Raw genomic sequence first — 25,888 nt, forward strand, 5'->3', positions numbered from 1 at the left:
CGCAACTAGCGCTCGAAGGGTTAAAAAAGGTCTCACTGGAAAGGAACAAAGTCCAGAGTTCAGGCCACCCATGAGGTAAAACTGGCACACTTCCTTTCATAAATGTTTATTGGTTCAGGAAAGTGGTCCACAGCACCAGCCAAGGATTTAGAGGCTCTGGTTTGCCTCTTGGGGTCTAGAACTACAACTCCCACAATGCACCTCATCAACTTATGGAGTGTCTCCAAACTTCTGGATCTTCTTCCAGAGCTCCTTTTTGGGGACTTACCAGCCAGCAGACTAGAACCAGAACACTCCCTCTCTCTATAGGCGCCCATGTTATTTGGGCTCTTCTTTGACCTCTGCACCTGACCAGCCCTGTGTTGCTGGTGCTGGGTGTTTGGGGGCGACTTGAACCCCCAACGGTGGGATATCAATTCCCCGGAGACTGAACTTGTAAGTGCGTTACTTACCACATTAACCTAACTGTACTTACCTCCCCCACGAACTGTTGAATTTTGCACTGTGTCCACTTTTAAAATAGCTTATTTCCATTTTTTTAAAAACGGTGTACGTTATTGTTTTGTTTCAAAGTCCTAACTATACCTATGCAAAGTACCTTACATTTAATGTACTACCCTACAATTTGAATCTTGTGCCTCTAGAATTAAATTAACAAAATAATATTTTTCTGTATAAAAAACTATTGGCCTGGAGTTAAGGCATTGAGTGTGTTCTCATTTATTGCCTGTATGTGTACAACAAATGCTTAACACTACCCTCTGATAAGCCTAACTGCTTGACCACACTACCACAATATTAATATTATCATCTATTATTGCCTCTTGGGGAACCCCAGGACTCGGTGCACACTATCTCCCACTTTGAGATAGTATATACAGAGCCAGCTTCCTGCATTGGTGGATCAGAGGTGGGGTCTAAGACTTTGCATTTGCTCGACTACTACTCAGCCAATACCTGATCACACGACTACATTCCAAAATTGTCATCACAAAACTGATTTTTAAATTTTGACTATTTTTCAAAAACTTTAAAAGTCCTGCTAGAGACTTGTGTAAGTCCCTGTTAGCATCTCTTTTTAAGCACAGATGTGATGGTGATGGAACTCAACCTCACCCCTTACCTCCATCTAGGGATGGCAGAGTTAAGGACTCTCTCTAAGCTAAGACAGATTAGAACTGGTTCCAACCCTACCAAGGATAAACTCCAGGAGCTCTTGGCAGAATACACCAGGGACCACCCTACTGCGGGGGTTTACCTCCTCTCAGATGGGGATCAAGTTGGGGGATCAGGAGGAATAACTCTTCCCCCCACCCTAACTAGGGAGACCAGGGTTCCAAGATCCCCATCTCCACAAATCAGAGTCCGAGATGCTGGTTCTTTCACAGGGGAGTCGAGCACCTCTGTTCACATGGAGGACAGCCTCAATAAAGAGGGCATCCTTTTAGCAAGGATGGCCAAAGGATTAGCTGTGGAGAAACAGCTCCTAGCTATAGAAAGGGAGCGACAAGAAATGGGTTTAGCACCCATAAGTGGTGGCAGCAACATAAATAGGGTCAGAGAGAATACTGACATCCTAAAAATCCCAAAAGAGATTATTTCTAAATATGAAGAAGGTGATGATATCACCAAATGGTTCATAGCTTTTGAGAGAGCTTATGCAACCAGAAAAGTAAGCAGATCTCACTGGGGGAGCTCTCCTGTGTGAAATGTTCACGGGTAAGTGTTGGGATAAACTCCTCACACTTACTGGTAAAGATGCAGAATCCAATGACCTCATGAAGGCTACCCTACTTGAGGGCTTTGGATTCTCAACGGAGGAGTATAGAATTGGGTTCAGGGGGGCTCACAAAACCTCGAGCCAGTCCTGTGTTGATTTTGTTGACTTCTCAGTCAAAACACTAGATAGTTGGATAACTGGTAGTGGCGTGAATGACTATGATGGGCTGTATAATATACAGGGAGTGCAGAATTATTAGGCAAGTTGTATTTTTGAGGATTAATTTTATTATTGAACAACAACCATGTTCTCAATGAACCCAAAAAACTCATTAATATCAAAGCTGAATATTTTTGGAAGTAGTTTTTAGTTTGTTTTTAGTTTTAGCTATGTTAGGGGGATATCTGTGTGTGCAGGTGACTATTACTGTGCATAATTATTAGGCAACTTAACAAAAAAAAATATATACCCATTTCAATTATTTATTATTACCAGTGAAACCAATATAACATCTCAACATTCACAAATATACATTTCTGATATTCAAAAACAAAACAAAAACAAATCAGTGACCAATATAGCCACCTTTCTTTGCAAGGACACTCAAAAGCCTGCCATCCATGGATTCTGTCAGTGTTTTGATCTGTTCACCATCAACATTGCGTGCAGCAGCAACCACAGCCTCCCAGACACTGTTCAGAGAGGTGTACTGTTTTCCCTCCTTGTAAATCTCACATTTGATGATGGACCACAGGTTCTCAATGGGGTTCAGATCAGGTGAACAAGGAGGCCATGTCATTAGATTTCCTTCTTTTATACCCTTTCTTGCCAGCCACGCTGTGGAGTACTTGGACGCGTGTGATGGAGCATTGTCCTGCATGAAAATCATGTTTTTCTTGAAGGATGCAGACTTCTTCCTGTACCACTGCTTGAAGAAGGTGTCTTCCAGGAACTGGCAGTAGGACTGGGAGTTGAGCTTGAATCCATCCTCAACCTGAAAAGGCCCCACAAGCTCATCTTTGATGATACCAGCCCAAACCAGTACTCCACCTCCACCTTGCTGGCGTCTGAGACGGACTGGAGCTCTCTGCCCTTTACCAATCCAGCCACGGGCCCATCCATCTGGCCCATCAAGACTCACTCTCATTTCATCAGTCCATAAAACCTTAGAAAAATCAGTCTTGAGATATTTCTTGGCCCAGTCTTGACGTTTCAGCTTGTGTGTCTTGTTCAGTGGTGGTCGTCTTTCAGCCTTTCTTACCTTGGCCATGTCTCTGAGTATTGCACACCTTGTGCTTTTGGGCACTCCAGTGATGTTGCAGCTCTGAAATATGGCCAAACTGGTGGCAAGTGGCATCGTGGCAGCTGCACGCTTGACTTTTCTCAGTTCATGGGCAGTTATTTTGCGCCTTGGTTTTTCCACACGCTTCTTGCGACCCTGTTGACTATTTTGAATGAAACGCTTGATTGTTCGATGATCACGCTTCTGAAGCTTTGCAATTTTAAGAGTGCTGCATCCCTCTGCAAGATATCTCACTATTTTTGACTTTTCTGAGCCTGTCAAGTCCTTCTTTTGACCCATTTTGCCAAAGGAAAGGAAGTTGCCTAATAATTATGCACACCTGATATAGGGTGTTGATGTCATTAGACCACACCCCTTCTCATTACAGAGATGCACATCACCTAATATGCTTAATTGGTAGTAGGCTTTCGAGCCTATACGGCTTGGAGTAAGACAACATGCATAAAGAGGATGATGTGGTCAAAATACTCATTTGCCTAATAATTCTGCACTCCCTGTATGTATGAAAGAACATCTGTTAAGTAATTTCTTCAATGATAAGTTGCATCAACATCTGGTAGACCAAGGTCCAATTTCTCCCCAATAATTGGGAAACAAGGCAGACCACTGGGTAAAGACAAGGGTGACCAAGACTTCCACAGGGGGTGACCAAAAGAAAGGGGTCACAAAGCCTCCCCAGAGGAAAGGTGGTGAGACATCCAAGGACAAAACTAAAGAGTCTTCTACGGGGCCCCAAAAACCTGCCTAGGAGGGTGGGCCCACACCTCTCCACAGTCCACAAATGGTTACAAGGGTAAAAACTTTGATCTCAAGCAGGCCTGTTGTCACAACTGTAGACAGCATGGACACCTAACTGGAGACAAGGCCTGTCCCAAGAAAAGTCCCCACAACTTCTACTCCAGTTAGCACTGGAATAGCCTGCCTCCAGATGGGATCAACAGTGTGCCCGGAGTAAACCAGGGTTCACGCTGAAGCTACTTTAGTCTGCCTGGAATAATGGCCTAACCTTCCAAGAGAAAAGGTAAGAGGACGTGGGAACCAGCCTCTGGACAGCAAAAGAAACAGGACCTCTCTTCCTAGGAAGATGTCCTATCCCCTGAGGAAACGTCCATGGAGTTGGAGCCTTACCAAGAGCTCTTGGGCCCAGGGGGACCCTCAAGGGAACAGCTGTGCCAGGGACAAACGACTTCTCCCACTCCTAAAGGCCTGAGACAGCAAGCAGCTGAGCAAGTAAAAGGAAGTGTCAGTGGATCCCACAGGGTCTATTGGGAGGATGGACTCCTTTACACTGAGGCAAGAGATCCCAAACCTGGTGCCACTAGGAGAGTGGTAGTGCCTCAGGAGTTTAGAGAGTTCATCCTCACCTTATCCCATGACATTCTCCTAGCTAGGCATTTGGGACAAACCAGGACATGGGAAAGATTAGTGAACCATTTATATTGGCCCAATATGTCCCAGAAGGTAAGGGGGTTTTGCAGCTCCTCTGTCACCTGTCAAGCAAGTGGCAAGACAGGTGGCCATCCAAAGGCCCACTTCAATTCCACTTCTAGTGGTGGGGGTCCCCTTTGAAAGGGTTGGTGTGGACATTGTGGGTCCACTTGAACCTCCCACAGCCTCAGGGAACCAGTACATACTAGTAGTAGTAGATCATGCTACCAGGTACCCTGAAGCAATTTCTCTTAGGTCAACTACTGCCCCTGCAGTAGCCAAGGCCCTAATTGGTACCTTTACCAGTGTGGGTTTCCCTAAGGAGGTGGTTTCTGACAGAGGTACTAACTTCATGTCAGCTTACCTGAAACACATGTGGAATGAATGTGGGGTGACTTATAAGTTCACTACACCTTATCATCCACAAACCATTGGTTTTATGGAAAGATTTAACAAGACATCGAAGGGCATGATCATGGGGCTTCCTGAAAAACTCAAAAGGAGAAGGGATGTCCTCCTGCCGTACCTGCTTTTCGCCAATAGGTGCCACAGAAGGGTGTAGGAGAAGGGAGTAGGGTTTTCCCCCTTTGAGCTTCTGTTGGCCTTCCTGTAAGGGGACCACTAGCACTTGTAAAAAAAAAAAAAAAAAAAGGCTGGGAGAGACGTCTCCATGAGCCTAAACAAGATGTGGTGGACTATGTGCTTGGCCTCTGCTCAAGGATCGTTGAGTACATGGAAAAGGCATCCGAAAACCTTGAGGTCAGCCAACAACTCCAGAAGTTGTGGTATGACCAAAAGGCTGCAGTGGCTGAATTCCAACCAGGGCAGAAAGTCTGGGATCTGGAACCTGTGGCTCCCAGGGCACTTCAAGACAGATGGAGTGGCCCTTACCCAGTGCTTGAAAAGAATAGCTACCTAGTGGACCTGGGCACTAGCAAGACAACAAAAAGGTGATCCATGTTAACTGCCTTAAGCTCTACAATGACAGGGCAGACGTAACCATGTTGATGGTTACTGATGAGTGTCAGGAAGCAGAGAGTTAACCTCTCCCTGGCCTCCTCTCAACTGACCCTAAGGATGGATCAGTAGATGGAGTTGTCTATTCAGACACCCTCTTTGCCCAACAGCAAGCTGATTGCAGGCAGGTCCTACAGCATTACGCAGAGCTCTTTTCTTTGACCCCTGGACAGACACATCTGTGTACCCATGATGTGGACACAGGAGACAGTTTACCTGTCAAAAACACAATATTCAGACAGTCTGACCAAGTCAAAGAAAGCATCAAAGTGGAAGTCCACAAGATTCTGGAGTTGGGAGTAATAGAGCACTCTGACAGTGCCTGGGCTAGCCCAGTGGTCTTGGTCTCCAAACTTCACACCAAGAATGGAAAGAGAGAGATGAGGTTTTGTGTGGACTACAGAGGGCTCAATTCTGTCTCTAAGACAGATGCTCTCCCCCATACCAAGGGCAGATGAACTGGTTGATAAATTAGGTGCAGCCAAATTCTTAAGTACCTTTGCCTTGACAGCAGGGTACTGGCAAATTATAATGGCACATGGAGCAAAAGAGAAAACAGCATTCTCAACACCTGATGGGCTTTACCAGTTTACTGTTATGCCTTTTGGCTTAAAGAATGCCCCTGCCACTTTCCAAAGGTTGGTCATTTAAGTTCTTGCTGGCTAGGAGTCCTTTAGTGCAGCATATCTAGATGATATTGCTGTCTTTAGCTCCAACTGGCAGGATCACCTGGTCCACCTGAAGAAGGTTTTGCAGGCCCTGCAAACTGCAGGCCTCTCTATCAAGGCATCCAAATGTCAGATAGGGCAGGGAACCGTTGTATACTTGGGCCACCTTGTAGGTGGAGGCCAAGTGCAACCCTTACAGCCCAAGATCCAGACAATTCTGGACTTGGAAGCTCCAAAACCCCAGACTCAAGTCAGGGCATTCCTTGGCCTGACTGGGTACTACAGGAGATTTGTGAAGGGACATGGATCCATAGTGACTCCCCTCACAGAGCTTGCCTCCAAAAAGATGCACAAGAAAGTTAGCTGGGCCTTAGACTGTCAAAAGGCGTTTGACACCCTAAAAGAAGCTATGTGCTCAGCACCAGTTTTGAAAGCTCCAGATTATTCTAAGCAATTCATTGTGCAGACATATGCCTCTGAACATGGAATAGGAGCAGTCCTATCCCAAACCAGTGATGATGGCCTTGACCAGCCTTTGCTGTGGTTTGGTCACTGAAAAAGTTGAGACCATACCTGTTTGGTACTCACTTTATAGTTCAAACTGACCACAGACCTCTCAGATGGCTCATACAGATGAAAGGAGAAAACCCTAAACTGTTGAGGTGGTCCATATCCCTACAGGGAATGGACTTTGTAGTGGAACACAGACTTGGGACTACCCATGCCAATGCAGATGACCTTTCCAGGATCTTCAGCTTAGAAAATAAGGACTGTGTTGGGAACGGTTAGTCCTATCCTCTTTCATTTGGGGGTTGGAGGGAGTCGGGGGCTTTGTATAGGAAAATGCCACTGTTGGCATGGTTAACCCCTACCCTTTTGCCTTTTGTTGATGTCAGCTTTGATTAAAAGTGTGCTGGGACCCTGCTAACCAGGTCCCAGCACCAGTGTTATTTCCCTAAAACTGTACCTTTGTCTTCACAATTGGCACAGCCCTGGCACACAGATAAGTCCCTTGTAAAAGGTACCCCTGATACCAAGGGCCCTGTGGCCAGGGAAGGTCTCTAAGGGCTGCAGCATGTATTATGCCACCCTGGGGATCCCTCACTCAGCACATGCACAGTGGCTCACAGTTTGTGTGTGCTGGTGGGGAGAAAAAGACTAAGTTGGCATGGCACTCCCCTCGGAGTGCCTTTGTGCACTCTGTGACCAGGAACAAAGCCTGTCCTTGGTGGAGGTGCTTCACACCTCCCCCAGCAGGAACTGTAAACCTTGCAGTGAGCCTCCAAGGCTCAAGCTTAGTGTTACAGCGCCCCGGGCACTCCAGCTAGTGAAGATGCCCGCCCCCCTGGACATAGCCCCTACTTTTGGTGACAAGTCCGGGGAGATAATGAGATAAACTAGGAGTTGTCTCCCCCTTAGCCATGTCCACCCCTAAGGTGACCAGAGCTGAAGTGACCCACTTTTTAGAAAATCCTCCATCTTGTTTTGGAGGATTTAGCTCAATATGGATGTGCCCCCCTCCCCCAAAGAGAGGAGGCACATGGAGGGTGTAGCCACCCTTAGGGACAGTAGCCATTGGCTACTGCCCTCCAACCCCCACACACCCTTAAATTTAGTATTTAGGGGCGACCCTGAACCCAGGAAATCAGATACCTGACGACCTACAAAGAAGGACTGCTTAGCTGAAAAGCCCCGCAGGGAAGGAGGAAGACGACAACTGCTTTGGCCCCCAACCCTACTGGCTTGTCTCCAGCTTCAGAGAATCAGCACCAGCGACCCATCCTGCGGGGCCAACGACTTCTGCCAACTCAGAGGACTGCCCAGCACCTAGGAAGGATCAAGAACTCCCGTGGACAGCGGACCTGTCCAACCAAGCAAAAAGAAATCATCTTTAAAGGGACTCTCACCTCATTCAGTCCCCACCGGTCTGCACCTGGCGCATGTTCTGAGAAACCAACGACCCAGAGAGGATCCCCAGGTGACTCTGACGATGTGTTCACCCTGGGCTAGTCCCTCTGCACCCTCATGACAACACCTGCAGAGAGAATCCAGAGGACCCTCCTGACCGCAACTGCCCGGGATGAAGAAATCAGACGCCTAGAAGAAGCACTGCATCCACAGGCCCGCGAAGAACCGACCACTGGTGCAGCTGTGACCAGCAGGCAGCCCTCACCCATGCCCAGTCGGTGGCCCCTGTGCCCTGCCCGCAACGTCTGAGTGACCCCCGGGTCCCTCTATTGAAATCGATTGCAAACCAGATGGCCTGTTTGCCTACTGCACACGTCTGCCCCTGTGCCGCTGATTGTGTGATTTGTGTGCCTACTTGGTACCCTCCTCCCCCCCACACACACACACAGTGCTCTACTAAAACCCCCTGGTCTGCTCCCCAAGGACGCAGTTACTTACCTGCGAGCAGACTAGAACTGGAGCGCCCCCCTGTCTCCATAGGCACCTGTGTTATTTGGGCTCCTCTTTGACCTCTGAACCTAACCGGCCCTGTGTTGCTGGTGTGGGTGTTTGGGGTTGACTTGAACCCCCAACGGTGGGTTACCTATGGCCCGGAGACTGAACTTGTAAGTGCTTTACTTACCACATTAACCTAACTGTACTAACCTTCCCCAGGAACTGTTGAATTTTGCAGTGTCCACTTTTAAAATAGTTTATTGCCATTTTATGAAAAACTATGTACTTGGTTCAAAGTCCTAACTATACCTATGCAAAGTACCTTACATTTAATCTACTTACCTGCAGTTGTGAATCTTGTGGCTCTAAAATAAATTAAGAAAATAATATTTTTCTATATAAAAACCCATTGGCTGGGAGTTAAGGGCCATATGTACGAACACATTTTCCCATTGACACAGAATGGGAAAAACCCTTTGCTACATCTGGCCCTTAGTCATTAAGTGTGTGTTCTCATGTATTCCTTGTGTGTGTACAACAAATGCTTAACACTACCCTCTGATAAACCTAACTGCTCGACCACACTACCACAAATAGAGCATTCATATTATCTATTATTGCCTCTGTCAAGCCTCTTGGGGAACCCCTGGACTCTGTGCACAGTATCTCTCACTTTGAGATAGTATATACAGAGCCATTATCCTACAAGGGCCTACTATGCCTTACATCCCCCGGTCATGGTCACCCCCCCAACAGTGGTGAACCTATCCCAACAGTGAAAGGACCCATCCTAAACTGAAACTTCCCTCTATTGAGGTCTTCTTCCTCTCTCTCACTGCCAACTTGGGTAGTGAGGTGCCCACCTCCTCTATCCCTAACTTTTCTAGGGCAACACCTAGCTTACCCAAAGAGGTCACCCAACACATGAGCAACCCCACCATGACCAACAGGGTCAGGGGGCCTACTTTGCTTTTGGCCCCGGGGTCTGCCTCCCAGGCCAAGTGCAGTGCTGCCACGAAGGCTAGCACCCAGCAGAGGCTACAGACTGCTGTCAGCACACAGAACCACACATTAAGCTCTCCACTGACAGATGGGTGAGCTGCTTTAGGGGAAACTGTGGGGTCATGGCACCCCTCTTGCTGTCTAGAGTGGGGGGCTACAACCTCATGTGGCAGACATCCTCCTTCCACTCCCCCTTCTGTCAGTACAGGGGCAACATCCTGCATCTGAACAGTTGTCTGACTAATCAGGACTTCCTTGGGGTCAGGTGAGGCCTCACCAGTGGCAACTGTGTGCTCCCCCTACAGGGGCAGAAGGCCTTTGGCTCCCTGAACCTCTCTTTAAGGACCCTTCCTTTTCTTCTTTCCTTTTCTTGGGGACCCCTGTCTCCTAACTGTAGGGACTAGCTCCCCAGGACTTAGGGTTGGGGGGGGGGGGGGTTGCCCTGGGTGAACACCCCATCTGGGACCAGACTCACCTCTGGGAGGTAATTGCCGAGGATACAGTCTAGGGGGAGGTCAGCACTGACCACCACCCTAAATCAGTCAAGGATACCCTCCCTCTCTAGGGGCACTATGGCTACAGGTTTGGAGGTGACCTCACCCGTGGCTATCCTGACTTTCCTGGTCTCTCCTGGGACATACATGTATGGGGTCACCAACCGGTCACTCACTATGGTGTGACTGGCACAGTTGTCTCTCATGCCATTGGTAGGGATTCCATTCAGCTGAATGGGGTGAAAGTGCCTACTCCCACCCTTAGGGGTCACCAGCGTACCATCTGGTCCTGTATCCCAGCCCAATGCCATGAGGACTTCATCATCTGAGGAGTCCTCCTCCATGGCTACACTGGACAGCCCAGTGCTAACCACCTTCCTTGGACAGCCTGCATCTCTTCTGAAGTGACCTGTCTGCTTACAGTCAAAGCGAGCCTTACTGTCCAAGATTTTGTTCAACCCTGGGTCTCCCTGCCTCTGCTTGTCAGAGTGGCAGTGGAATTTACTCCCCTCCTTCTTAGGGTTCTGGGGTACAGAGGGAGTCTCTGTGGTGGGCTTACCACCTCCCTCCTTAGATTTTTGGGGACCTGACACCCCCTTTTTTGGAGTCTTCCCCCCTCCCTGGACTTGAAAACCACCCTGCTTCTCAAACACTCAATAGCTGCCTCCTCTAGCTCTCTGGGATTGGCCAGCTTAGAGTCCACTAGATGCTGTCGTAACCTTTCTTGGATACAGTTGGTCAAGATGTGCTCTCTCATGATCAGATTGTATAACCCCCTCATAAGTATTCACTTTGTTACCATGTATCCAGCCCTCTAGTGCCTTAAGAGAGGTGTCTACAAAGTGATCCCAAGACTGGGTATTGACATTCTGGGTGTCCCTGAACTTCATCCTGTACTGCTCTGGGGTCAGACCAAACATCTTGGTTAAGCACCTCTTCATACAAGGGTATGAATCTGCCTCCTCCCCACTTAAGGTTAGAAGCCTATCTCTCCCAGAGATGGGTACCAACTCCCATAGAAGCTAACCCCAGCATTGAGGCCTAACCCCTCTCATTTGGAGTGTCCTCTCAAAGGCCTCTAACCACTTGTCTATGTCATCCCCGTCTACATAAGCAGGAACCACCCCCTTGTGTAGTCGGAGACAAAACCCCCCACCCATGGACACCTCAACTTTTCCATCGCTGCCACCATCTCTCTGTTTGATTCTTGCTAACTTCTTCTTCTCTAGGGCCAACTTCTCTGCCTCCAAGGCTGAGGGCAACCTGGGCCTCAAGTTCCCTTTCCCTGAGGTCCAGTTCTGCTTCTTCCTGGTCTGATGCCACTAACCCTCCCCTCCCACTAGCTCTGGATGGGGCTCTAGCTGCTGAAAGTACAGTGAGGCAATCATCCTCCTGCTCCTGGAGGTCGGAGAGGACATCTTCCCTCTCCCTTCCTACCTCTGAAGCTTTCTCTGCGCTACCCAGGCTTCAAGGGACTTGACCATCACAGCCTTCCTAAGGTTGTTAGTAGTAGGTAATCCCCTCTTTCTACACAACACCCTAAGCTCAGCTACAGTAAGTGTGGGTAGGTAGCCACATCAAGCTCCATGGCTCCCCCTTAAGTTTTGTGTCACTTAAATAAAAAAACTTTGGCACCAATTGATCAGAACAATTCAGAAAAATCAAAAATGAAGTAATTAAAAAATTAGTCCAAATTTGAAAAATCAAAAATACTTTTGCTCTAGGTCAATTTAGAGGAGTTTTAACTTATTTCACTTAAAACTGTAGTGTGATATTAAACACAAGTACTGGATCCCACCACTGCTCACCACAAATATTGGAAAATTGATTATTGGTAAGGGCAGATAAGTACCTACACTTCGCTTAAGGCCCCTACCCTCCACTTAGGTCCAGTTAGGTCTCAATAAATTAAACCCAGCTCAACCCTTGGTAGCTTGGCAACAAGCGACAAGGCTTAACTTAGGAGACTAGTGTATAAAGCATTTAAAAATCACAACACCAATTTATAAAAATATAGTATATTTTCATCTTTAAAATGACACAAAAATGAATAGAATTGGATAAGGGGAACAGGAGATCTGGCTTTATAAAGAATTCATGTTTTCTGGCGCATATAAGCAACTAGCACTCAAAGGGTTAAAAAAGATCAGACTGGAAAGGAACAAAGTCCAGTGTTCAGACCACCTACGAGGTAACCCTGTCAGACTTACTTTCATAAGTGTTTCTTGATTCAGGAAAGTGGTCCACAGCCAAGGGTTCAGAGGCTCTGGTTTGACTCTTGGGGTCTGGGACTACAACTCCCACAATGCACATCTCCAACTTATTGAGTTGCCCTAAACGTCTCCAAACTTCTGGATCTTCTTCCAGAGGTCCTTTTTGGGTCCTGGAAGTATCCACAGCTCACCCCAAGGTTCCAGAACCTCTGAGTTGCTCCTTGAGGGGTGCAGACTACAACCCACAGAATGCACCTGGCTCAAACTCCAAAACGGCCACTGGACAGTGTTCAGCTGGTTAGTTTCTTCAGGATCTGAGGCAGGGGCCTCTGGTTAGCAATTTTTCACTTGTAGCAAACGGGAAGGCCCTCCTTGAACCAGTTGAAGCCAGGCAAAGTCCTTCTTGTGGTGGAGCCCAAGTGTGCAGCTGGTGCAGTCTTCCAGGGTGCAGTGTCTAGGTGCAGGTCAGGGGTCCAACAAGGCAGTCCTTATCCTGATTTTCTTCCTTGTAGGGATCTGAGGTCTAGGAGCAGGGCTGCCAGTTTTATCCTTGCTCCTGGGTGAAAAACAAGGAGGTACTGGTTCTCCAGTCAAGTGCAGGGTCCTTCCCCATGTGATGACTACTTCCTGGGAAGTGTGGCAAAAATCAATCCAAGGGAGCAACATTCCTCAAAAATCCATCATTGCTGACACTTATTTTTGGAGGTTACATCTGGATGAGCCCACCCACAGGTGTGGCTAAAAATCCTAAACACACCCCTCCTGCCCTCTCCTAATCTAATCAAGGGGGCACCTGATTGTCTGGGTTTGCAGGATGTGAGGGAGGTGCTGGGCTACTCCAGAGGTCCTTCCCTGCCTTTGAAGATCAATTTGGCAGCCCTCCCCTTCCTGCTTCTCCATCTACTGAGGGGAGTTCTCCTCCCACAGGCACGTTCCTTTGTGTTCAACCCAAGCTACTTCACACCTCATCAAGACAGCCTGGCCAGGCTGCCAAAGGCTGGCCAGTCAGAGCAGAGCACTACAGGGCTGACGTTGGCAACTTTTTAAGTAGAGTTTAAACTTTCACCTGAACAAGTTATATTAAATTCAACAATTGTTAGTTATGGAATTTATTCTAACAATTACTTTGATACCAAACTTGAGGTCCCTGGCACTTAAGGGAACTTTGTAAATTGAAATAAAGTCTCCCCATTCTAGCCTATGGAGGCCATTCGCTACAGTGAGGGAAAAATGTATTTGGCTCTTTTACCTCACCAGGACTTATAAAACTATTTTTTATAAGGTCCCTGCTTATATTTACATGGCACCCAACCCTAGGGACACATAGGGAACACCTTTGGGGGTGACTTATATGTAAAAATAAGGTAGTTTAAGGCTTTGGAAGTACTTTTAATTCCAAAGTCGAATTTGCATGTAACTTTAATTTAAAAGCTGCCATCAAGGCAGGGCTGCCTTTAAAATGACACTGGACACCTCAGCAGTGCACCACCTATGCTGGGGTCCCTAAACCTACATGCCCTACCATATACTAGGGACTTAAAATTAGGTTGACTTAGCCAATTATAATTAGCCTAATTTGCATACTCATTGTATACAGAGCACAGGCCCTGGGACTGGTTAGCAGTACCCGGGGCACCACCAGAGTCAGGAAAACACCAGCAAAATTGAAAAATGGGGGCAAAAAGTTAGGGGGGCTCTGCAATCAGCCCTGTTTTCTCACACAGTGTACTAAAGCTGGTGCTGGCTTCACTTGAGGGCAGGTTGGGAACATTCACTTTCTACTTTTATTACCTCTCAGGTATCACAGTATGCAAATAATAGCTTATCAATCCCTTCTTTTGTGGTATTTATTTGTCTTAATGCTATGGGTATATTTTCCTATCATCGTTTCTTTGGCTCACTTTTACCTTTGGAATGTAGCCCAGATCAACATAATGGGCCAGTGAGCTAGCCTGATTGTAATGCATGTGTTTATCCTTGCACACTTTAAAACCTTATTAGCCCCAAAAAAATATAAAACAGAAAGATGTGACTACATTCACCCATCACTTTTTGTCATTACGTATTGTTGTATTTTGTGTTTCACATCATTATAACAAAGGTTATTGTTGCCGAGAAATGCCTCTGCATAGGGGATATCAATAAACACTACTTGCCAGTAACACGCCGTTTATTCAGTAAGGTTCTATAAATTGTATTCATCGTCCTTTCCAAAGATGTATTGCATGGGATGCATTGTTTGCAAGAAAATGTATAAACAGACTGATGAAAAGGTTTTATAGCACGATACAGTGAATCAATTGAAAATAATGTGGTTTCGTTACCCTTATGTCACTTTATGAAAAATGTATTATTCTTTATGGAAGAAGTAAAACTAAAGTAAGTGCTATTGCCAACAAAAAAAATAACCTGATATACTTAATGATTACAGTGTAAAGTGCTTTAATGGAGTAGTTGCTCCATATATACTAGTGGTATGTTTTTGAACCTGGTCCTGCATTGTGGTAGTTGTAGTAATTTGCTTCAATTGAAGCAACCGTTTTGCTAATGTTTTTAAAGGAAAGCGACAGAATTGCATCGCAGTGCTTGGTTTTTATCTAGCATTATGAAAACCTTAAACATGTTCTGTGAAAGGGCTGGTGAGGTTAGGGTACTGATATGCTTCAGTGCACCTGTCCGATTACACTCGATGTCAGTGATAGGATGATGACACTAAAGCATTCCATCCCCCGGTTAGGAGTGATGCTTCAAGTAAAGTTCACATATTTGACATTCCTGTCTTCTCTATTTCCGTTGTGATTTTCTCAGCAGGAGGGTAAAGATTAAGGGTGTACGGAGCATACATTTTTCTCCGTCTGCATGTGCCTACCATCTATCTGGCTGTGTATATATTTTTTTGCTTATATGATTGAGCTTCTAGATGTCTCCGAGTGTGCACGGACACCTACACTCAAGGTTGCCTATATGTGTGTTTCTCTCCGTGGGTGTCTTGCTCGGAGTGTGCATCAGTGTTTTTAGATGTGTTGCTCAGTCAACTTGAATGGGTGATCTACATCGTTGTTTGCACTGGTGTGTTGTTTTTGTGTCTATGCGTCACAAATAAGTGAAATTGATTGTATAAATCAGTGTTACAATTTCCAGTTTAGTTGTTTCTCATTGTTTATCAAAAAACAACAAGCTAATTCACATGCTCACTTGTTGAAAACAACAATGTTGAATGATAATGGTTAGCAGTGAAATATATTAGAATTAAATGGTTGACATTTTTAGTTTACCACTTGCTGTGTGGAATTAACATTTCGAGTATGTCCTTCCTGTGTTTTTGTTTTATATTGCCCACATCCAGAATTTAGAATAGTTGTCCTTTATTTTCTGGGAGCTGCTTGTAATGTTTTTGCCAGGAGATTGGCAAAGGGCTTGGATGGAGGCACTGTTTGCTCCGCCATGAACTTTCCTGATTTTGGGATTGTTTTGACCTGGTATGTTCAGTTAAATTTTTGTTCAGATTTAGTAGAAGCTTTCTCAGAATCTGTCTGACAGATTTGAGTTTGAATTTAAAGGTTGGCAAATATTCACTATTTCAAAGGGTTGCAAGTTATTTGTTTGGTTTGTTGTAGGCTTTTTTTAAATATGGTGTAGGGAGATTGGTGGAACCCAGTGTGGTCATAGAAAGATAATTTCAGAATAAATGAAAAGCTCAAGAGGCAGTTACATTTCATGCCCATTATGGTCTTCAGCTTTACCCACACGTAGTCCTAATTATTGCTCATTTGTCTGTTCAGCTTCTTTAGTTAGATTACTGTTATAACTTCATAATTACTCTTTTAAGCCCTCTCTTTGCATTCAGTATTCTTTCTTTGTAAACATCTGTTAATGCGTCCTGCCATGCCATCTCTCCAATTTTGTATTATGATCAGGGCTCCTCTTATGAAAAGTGTACTGTTTATTCTCATTGAAACTTACTAAAACCATTTTATTGCTATTCATCTACTGCAACGTAATCCATGTATACTTTTGGTATACTATTATTGGTATATATGTAGACTACTTACACCTCCTGACTTTGTATGCAGCAAAAAGGACATCTGTAGCAGCTCAGCTTAAACCACCCACAGTTTTTCACTTCCTTCTGGGTGTCAATTCTGTGGTGTTTTTTCATGTACTAGCTAGACTGCTGACTAAAGGAACAGGACTATATATTTGGACCCGATTTTCGTGTGGCAAATGTGTTGGACCTCTTAGAGTTTTTCAACACTGTGGCCTGTTAAGGGCATAGTCACGGACCCCCTTTTAGGCGTTTCTGGTCAGATCCCATTTTACTTTTGAAACCCATCCTTATAGCTGTCCCAGTCAGGAAATGGCGGGGGTTGGGATGTTCTCCTTTGTAAATGGGACCTTTGATATTCCATCAAACTGTTCACCTTTTTTGTCACATTTCCCAGTTTATATGGGCATGAGGGAGGTGCAGATGGAGGTGGGGGTGATTAGCTTCAGAAGTAAGGCTATCCTACTCAGTAATATAACATATTAAAACAATGCCTTGTGAGCGCCACAAAAGACCACAAAGTCCCAATGGACATTAATGGCTGATAAAAATGTTCAGCTTCAAAATTCTAGTATCTCCCCTTCAGCTCCTGGCATCCAGATGGACAATTACTGCAGTAAATACCCTTTCCAGGAGTGAAATTATATCTTATTTATTCTTTCGTTTTTAGCTGTCTGTTGGCAAAGACCTAGTATGAAGTATACCAAAACCTAAAATGGGCTTTGTGACAGCCTACTGCTTATCTTTTGTTGCCTTTCTCATCATTCTCATTTGCTTGATTTTTAGGGGCGAGCGCAAAGTGCTTCATCCCTGTTCTCATCTTTCTTTATGGGGATTTTAACCACGCCCATGTTGCGTCAGTCATTTTGATTGACTCGTGGGCTTGTCTTTTAAAATCCGCTTGTTTTCATTTGTGAAACGCATGCATACGTAATGTCTTTCCGGTGTTAAGCCCTCTTTGAGAGCGCCGGTAAACTACAGGAAACATACGAGGCTCCATGTTTTCCGTATGGTTTCTGGACTACTTCTTCTTTACTTAATTTCGCTGCATGATGGCGCTGTGTTTTACTCAGCACGATCGTGTTCTTTTTTTTTTTTTTTTTTCTTTTCATTTAATGTGGCACGAAAAGCCCAACACTAATAGATCTAACTCGACGTAATGCGAGACCCGTTGCATTGCAAATGCTTGTTTTTAATTGGCTTGCCTTCCTCTTATTGTGTTTGCCCCTCTCCTGGAGCAAAGCTTCCTTGCCATCCATTTGATTGGATGCCTTATATTCATCGATTACTTACATTTAGAAAGCTGTTTTTAGGGCTGACCTAAAGACGGCTTTAACATATTGCCAAGCCCATGTTTTCCCAAGTAATCATGTTAAACATATATACACATAGATGGCCTTCAGTGAACCTTCTTTATACATTGGGCTGTTCAAACGCCACTCAGATTATACTTTCTCCTACCGCAGCACACATCACAGAGCAATGAGTCAGTTCATTTGAACCATTGGCTACTTTCACTTTGAGTGACTGCTTTGTGCTTGTACATGTGTACATCCACCTATAATAGTTTCCAAAGATTAAGACATTAAAGACACTTTTATTCACAATTGTTTGCTAGTACTGATGTATATGAGGGCATCATCACCAGTTTCCGTAACAACTGCGACATTTATTTAAAGGTGCAGTATTGACTCATCATCTTAAACCATCTTTGGCACAAGTCATTTAAAATATTAAAAAACAAAATATATGTATATATACATGTTGAAGCCAAACTCCATCAGCTTTCTGAAGGAAATTTCAAGAAAATGTGTCTGACTCGAGAGGGGCATCCAGTAATGACTTGAAGTACTACATTTGTGTGAAAGAACGTTTGTTTAGACATTCTACTAGAGAGGGGAATCCAGTAACGGCCTGTGGTATTTTAGGTTTGTGAGTGGCAAAAAAGTCATTGTAAAACTACAGGCATATATAATTAAAGGACCTTTGGTCAGATTTTTTTTTTTTATCTGTTGATTTGCTCAGGTGACATTCAGTTTTTCCTACCACAACACACAGCATAGGGCAAGGGATCAGCAAAGTTCAGCTGTAGGCTGGCATTACTGTAAGCAACTACAGTTTACTGGCACACAATAAGCACACATTAAAAAACAGTTTAAAGATGAGATTAATGGCACTTCAATTTACCAGTGACGGCTAGTACCTCTGCATATTACGGTGTCATCGCTGGGTTTACTTAGTAATCAAGATAATTGTTGAAGGTTGCAATTTTGACCCATCTACATACACCAGCTTTAGCATATTTATGTATCCTGTAAAAGCAACCATATATCATTAAATTAGTAAAAGTATATATGCTCATATTTATGTTGAAGCAAATTCCTCACTTCTTTATGAAGAACTTTTCAAGAAATTGCATGTGACTCTAATAACATCTTGAGGTACTGCAGTTTTTTTTTCTTTAAATCTGTTTTTATTATTTCGTTTTTTGTCAAAGACATACTTCAAATGAATATAACAAAATCCAGCAACATAGCAAGGGATTAAAAATACAGGTTGAGTATGTCACTATAGGCTAAAGCACAATAACATGTATTGAGTCCATTAAGTCTGCTCTGTCTGATAGTAGAGTGGGAGCGACTGTAGAATCACACAGTATATTTCTGGTCGTATTACGCATGTATGGCTGGAATGCCTAGCAACAGAAATAAACAGTTTATTTTACTTGGTACTGCAGCTTTAAGAAAGAGCTTTCAGGCTGTTGCATTTGACTCAAGAGGGAGCACAAGTAGGTTCTATAGGCAGGTCCACTGGGATTATGCGGCAGAAGAGGACCAAATTATGCTGCAGGGCTGAGTAAATTATGCAGCAAGGAAAGGCTAATTATGTGGAACATTTCGTAATAGTATTACTTCTTGAGTTTCTCATTTTCAAATTTGCCAAAACGGTCTGGGCATAGGTTGCACCTCATTAGTACCAGTTTAACACCCAAATGTAACAATAAGCAACATAAAGGTGACCAGTCCAGCTTTGCAAAGGGCCTTCCACCAGGCAAGAAATTGTCGCTGCATTTTTAGTAACTTTTGAACCAATTCAGTGAGAAACTATTTCTTTGTTAAAATCTGCAGATTGTGCAGCAGATGCTGGATTATGTAGCAAATGCGGCAAATCTCTAATTAATTGAAAATCGTTGTGGCTGCACAATCGCATAATTCCGATGGCCCTCTCTACAGGTTTGTGATTGCTTCAGGTTTTCTTGAAAAAATTGTAATAATACATGGTTGGAAGTAAAATGGCTTTTGGCTAAATTTATTTAATCTATGTGCTCAACTCACATTGGCATTTTGCTAACTCAAACCACAGCACAGGATGATGGATTAGCACAGTTTAGCTATCGGCTGGAATCACTGTAAGCAACTGCTGTTTACCGGCATTCATGTAGCAGAAGTTGAGAACCAGCCTGCTAAGAATTACATTAAAAGGTCTTTAATGTACTGGCGTCTACTATTACCTCTATAAATTAGAATGTCATCACGTAGTCCATATTCTTCAAGATGTTTATTCAAAGTTGCAATATTGACCCATCTTCATAAACGTTGCCATATTCATAACAAACAAGCAGAAATCAGTCGAGTATAAAAAAAATTATATGTGTATATATATATATATATATATATTTTTTTTTTTTTTGAACGCACATCCCCTCTGCTTTGTGAAGGGCATTTGAAGGAGTTGCATCTGACTAAAGATGGATGTGTAGTTACAGCATGAGGTACTGCAGCTTTATGAAGGTTTCAAGCAGTTGACTTTGACTCGAGAGGGATAGAAATTTAGTAATGTCTTGTTGCATGGCAGCCTTGTAAAATACTTTTCAACAGTTGCTTTTGACTGGAGAGGGACACCTACTAAATACTCGAGCTACTGCAGCTTTTAAAAATACTTTTTAGCAACTGCTTCTGGCTTTAGAGGAACAGCCAGTAATGTAGTGAGGGACTGCAGCTATGCGAAAGCCAAGATCTTTTGACTTTGGCATTGCTTGCTCATTTGATGTTGATACTCCATGGAAGTGCATGCGATTTCATTCTTGTTCCATCATCTGCTGCCTTCCTCCTCAAACACCCACTCCCTCGGGTGTTGCATGTTGCACCCTCCTCCCCATCCCCAGCTAATCTGTAGCTTCTTCCACCCCTCCTGATTGTTTTGTTCCTGCTCATCAAGATCCTCCATTGCTCCCCAGTCCCTCTCAGTCCACATTTCCCCTACCTGCTCATCCCCCATGCTCCTCATATTGTGAATTAAAAACGCATGTGTGTCATCACGCTGGTCTGCTACGGAATCGCAGAGCATGTACATGCATGCTTTAAGGTGCATGTACATGCATGCATCATTGTGTTTTTTTTTTTTAATTCTTGTTTCCATCAGCTGGAAGCTTTTTATGTTTTCTTTTTGGTGATGCTTAACAGCATCAACAAAAAGCAATACCAGTACGTCTGCATTGGCAGTCAGAAGGCAAGATCTTTTTTTACCTTAGCAGTGCTTGTTTCACTGCGTTTCCTATTTCGAGTGTTTGTTCTATGTCACTTTCTAATATTCCATTTTATCTTTTTCTTATTTTCTAGGTGGCTTTTTTTCAAGCATCTTCTCCAGTTTGTTTGGAACTCGGGAGATGCGAATTTTAATTTTGGGCCTTGATGGTGCTGGGAAGACAACAATTCTGTATCGGTTACAGGTTGGAGAGGTGGTCACAACAATTCCCAGTGAGTCCATGCTTAATATTAATGTCTAAACTGAATACGTTAAATCTGTTCAAATTTGTTTTGGCACATTTCTGATTAATTGATTTGTTTTCCACTTACACAAGTAATATTAGTTGATTACCCTTAATGATCTATGTAGCGATCGACATGTTCCGTTTTCACATGCAAATTTATTTTGTTTTTATCTCAGCTGTTTCTTTCTGTGTAGTTAAATGCTGAAATGTAATGTGGTAAAGTTGTTAATACCTCTTAAAGCAGTGTTTCCCAAACATTTTAGAACCGCAACCCACATTTTAGTATGACAAACATTTGCGACTCACCTAGCTTTAATAGACCTGAGGCACTAATTTTTGTTTTAATGTAACTAAGGCATGATGCAGATGCACATTACTTGCAGTCAGCACATATGCCATTGAGATGTTCACCAAATTAGCACAAACATACAGTTTTACAGATTAAACAATAGTGCATGGGAATGATAATGTGTGGAAATCAGGTTTCAGTATGTGTGCATCACCAAGTAAAGTGTCTTGATTTGTTCTGCTCCTACTAAAAATCTTTGTTTCTATCATAATTCAGAATTACAAAAAAACAAATGTGCTTTATTTTGATTTGCAAAACGCTGAATGTTTAAAGTTCATTTACAGGTGTTAACATTTTGATGTGTTAGGAAAAAATTATATCCTCCAATTTTCCTTTCACACTTCATGTACCCCAGCAGGACTGTTACATAATTCACGTTAGTTTTCTTTCTCTCACTGCAAAGAGGGGTTCGTAAACACTAGTCTCCAGCTTAAAAAAATAAAATAAGCATCAGAAAACATAGCATGACATTTGACCTCTGTCTTTGAAGCGCAGCAAATGTGACACAATAAATACAGAAGTTAAAGGTATCTTTATTTATTTATTGCCTGACTTTGGCGAACCACCAAAAATCGGCTAGCAACCCAGCAGTGGGTTGCGCCCCACAGTTTAGGGAACACTGCCTTAAAGCATGCAAGTGTATATTTTTAACGTCAATTTACAAAATTGTAATGGATATTAAATGATTTGTCTGACAAATGTTTGTAGTTGTGACCTAATTAAACGAAAATAGAAAACGATTGCAACTTGATGGTGCCAGCATGTTTGTCGTTTGAATCTCAGCCCCCTGGTTATGAAGACTTTGCACCTTTGTTATACGTTAAGGAATGTTTTTGGAAATGCATTCTAGAGTGAAATCAGTTTCTTGGTGTTGCCTGGGATCTTGCCAGCAACATATTTCTGTCACAGATAAGGTTTCTCTTACAGAGGAATGCCAGTATGATAAGGCGGCATGCCCCAGACATTATTTCTGCTGTTCATGTGAAAATGGAAAACGATGCACAAATCAGTGACTTACTTGTCCATGTGGTATGATTCTTGTCGTAAGAGGTGTCAAACCTTTCTGTTAAGAATTCTTCTGTGCCTCTTGAACTAGCGTAGCAGTCTGCTCCTGCTTCTTTTTCTTGCACGTTCTAATAGTCGTTGCATGTAGCTTTTCCGCTGTAAAGTTACTGCTTAAACACACTTATGTCTCCAAGACTGAATCACAAAAATCCTTTCAGCTCATGTTTAGAAACTGACATTACAACAACAAAAGGTGATGGGTTGAATGTTTGCAAAAGTCTCAGCCACTAGCAGTGGTCTGGGGCATCATTCCAGACCGTCTTTTTCAGGAAACTCTGAAAATTGTGTTGCTTCAGCCTCAACCACCATTGTCACCTGTGTTTCGGAGTCATACTACAAGGCCAGTGCTGTGTAGGAGGTTATTTCTCCGGAAAGAAACTTTGCTTAATGACAGTAGTCTGCTGGCTAACAGTCAAGAGCTTCCAACCAATCTGGGACACCAAATACACCATGCACTCCAGACATGATGGCACGAGAGTGCTTACTGATAATAATAGTGGTAAGGAGAGCCTCTTAAGAATCTCTGCAGCTTTGAAGGGCTTAAACCATTATGTTCTTCTTCCACATGGATGGTGCTAAAATCTGAAACTCGACCTTTGATTAGATTGTCTACTATCTAGCAGACTTAAATGAAGTTTCCCCCTTCCCTTCCACCACCCATCTTTTTCATACCCATAATTTCAGTCCTTTCAAATAATTTATGTCCATTCGCCTAATGTTTTTGCTCCTTGAGCTCCACATTCCACATTTATGCCAAACAACCCACATCTGTGTGTTGCGTCAACCATTTGTGACTGCAATACATTTCTTGGTGAACTAAAACTAGCTAAAATTGAAGTTTTTAAGTTTATTAGGTGAGGTGTAGTCCGTGTGGAGGAAGCCAGGTGGAGGTATCTATGGATGAGCAACTAAGACTTCTCTAGGAGACCTGCAAAGCTGAAGCAATACCACTGCAGTCACACAGCACTTACACACATGAAAGAACCACACAGTGTTACAAAAATTAAGGGACTTTATTTTAGTGACACGAATACTAAATTACTATATAGGCAATACCCCAACTGGAGGTAAGTAAAAAACACTATTCTATGTACATTAGCAGTCAGGAATTACCATAGAATGCAATAGGAAACAGTGAAAGCAGTAGTAAGTACTGAAGGCCTGGGGGTAACACCAAACCATATACTAGAAAGTGGAATGGGAAAGAGGGAAGTACCTGTTTATCCCAAAACCCACCAAAAGGACTTCAGAGAAGGATATTGCAAGACCCAGACAAGACTGCAAGAAACCAAAGGTGGGTCCTGAAAGAGGAAGACCTGGAAAAGAAGGGGCCCAAGTCCAGTTCACGTTGGAGTCTCCGGTGGTGGCAGGAGCCACTACCCACCCATCTATGGATGCAGTATCTGGTTGACGGTGAGACAAAGACGGCCACCCTGGAGCAGTAGAAACGTTCCTGAGTGATTCAGTCGACGTCCCACGCTGGATGAAGAATTGCAGTCGGTCTGTGGTGTGGAAAACCACCAACAAACCTTGGCAATGGCATATGTCGCAAATAAAGAAAAGTGGAGCTGTAGGGGACCAGTAAGGTCCAGGGGGAGTGAACCCACGGAAGAGAGTCCCGGTGACCCAAAGGGGCCAGGAAAGTCAGAAGAAGAGGAGGCAGCCCCCACAGGCAGCAAGCACGAGTTGCTGAAATGCCCACATAGCACACCTTGGAAGGAGTCCCAAGTAACAAGAGGGGCACACAGAGGGCTGTACGTTGCAGGGAAGTGTGCTGGGGCTACTCAGAGACTGAAGATCCCTTGTAGGAGATGCCAACAAGCCTTGGTAGCTGCAAGAGATGCAGTACACAGGGGTAGTGTCCTGCGTGGAGAGGCATGGGCTTACCGTCTCCAAAGTTGGACAGCTGGCAGAGAAGACCAAGGGGACCACTCTAGACCACCACCCGTGGTGCAAGATCCACGCAGCCCAGGAGGAGAGGAGATCCACTGAGCCGGTCGTCGTTCCAGTTGGTGGCTGCAGATGCAAGGTAGTGACTCCTTTACTCCAAGGGAGATTCCTTCTTGCTGAAGACTGAAGACTTGCCACCTTCAGAGGAGGAAGTGTTGCAGGTGGTGGAAGGAGCCGGAGAAACAATGTTGAAGAGCAAAGTCGTCGCTGTAGCTGCAGATTGTAGGTTCCTGTGGAGTCCAGTTGCGGTTCCAGTAGCCAGAAGTTGAAGTAAATGTTGCAGAGTGCTAGAGTATTGCACGTTGAATCCGAGGACCCACCCAAGAGGGAGACCCCGAATAGCCCTGGCAGGGGCATTGGTCACCTAGCAAGGAGACCACCTATTGGTGGCGGTGGTGCTATGATGTCACCTGCCTGACCTGGCCACTCAGATGCTCCCAGGGGCCTCTGCCCACCTTGGATTTAAGATGGCAGAATCAAGTAGCCACCTGGAGGAGCTCTGGGGTGGTGATGGACAGTGGAGTGGTTACTATTTGGGGGGTTGCCTCCCTTTCACAAAGTATATCCTTTATTTTGCCTTCCTGGGCTTGAGCTGGTCAAGCAGCAGGAGGGCAGAAACCAGTCTGAGTGGTGGCAGCAGCGTGGGCTGCCCAGAAAGCTGGTAGGATCAATGCTGAGGGTCCCCTAAGGAGCCCCCAGAGTGCATGGAATCATGCCACCAATACTGGCAACAGTATTGGTGTAGAATTCCGCCAAGTTTGACACCAAACATGCCCAGATTCGGAATTCCCTTATGTAGTTGGACACCGGTCCAGTACACTTGTAAAATGGCATCCTCGCACTTATGAAGTCCAGGAAAATGGAGCTGGAGTTCGTAGGGACACCTCTGCTCATGCATGGGTGCCCTCGCACACAGGTACCTGCACCCTGCCCTTGAGGCTAGAAGGGCCTACCATAGGGGTGAATTACAGTGACCTGGTGCAGGGACATGGAAGTGAAAGGGTGCATGCACCTTTTCACGCAGGCTGCAATGGCAGGCCTGCAGACACATTTTACATGGGCTCCCTTGGGTGGCATAATACATGTTACAGCCCATGGAGAACCCCAGGTGCCCCAATGCCCTGGGTACCAAGGTACTTTATACTAGGGACGTAAATGGGGCACGCTTATGACAAATGTGGGGTCTGCGAAGTCCAAGCATCCAAATTTAGAGGGAGAGAGCACAGTCAACAGGGGTCCTGGTTAGCAAGATCTCAGTGAACACCGTCAAAACATACTGACATCAGGCAAAAAAGTGGGGGCAACCATGCCAAAAAGAGGATACTTTCCTGCATATACCCAATTATCTGGTCGTAATTTTGAAGAATTAATTCTGTTCATGGAACAATGAGTTCAAACACTAGAGCATCCTTGTTAATCTTATAGAGATTCTTGATTTTTACTAGTATCACATTAGTGGA

The 25,888-nt window shown here is 44.4% G+C and overlaps 1 protein-coding gene across 1 annotated transcript in view; it reads left to right on the forward strand.

Moving 5' to 3' along the window:
- Window positions 1-25,888, forward strand: part of ARL1 (ARF like GTPase 1) — an 85,151-nt gene that overhangs the window by 2,923 nt on the left and 56,340 nt on the right. The window contains exon 2 of the mRNA XM_069229032.1: window positions 20,913-21,050. Coding sequence (XP_069085133.1) covers window positions 20,913-21,050 — 138 coding nt within the window. The remainder of the gene's footprint in view (window positions 1-20,912; window positions 21,051-25,888) is intronic.

This window comes from Pleurodeles waltl, chromosome 4_1 (genome assembly GCF_031143425.1).
Source record: "Pleurodeles waltl isolate 20211129_DDA chromosome 4_1, aPleWal1.hap1.20221129, whole genome shotgun sequence".
NCBI lineage: Eukaryota > Metazoa > Chordata > Amphibia > Caudata > Salamandridae > Pleurodeles > Pleurodeles waltl.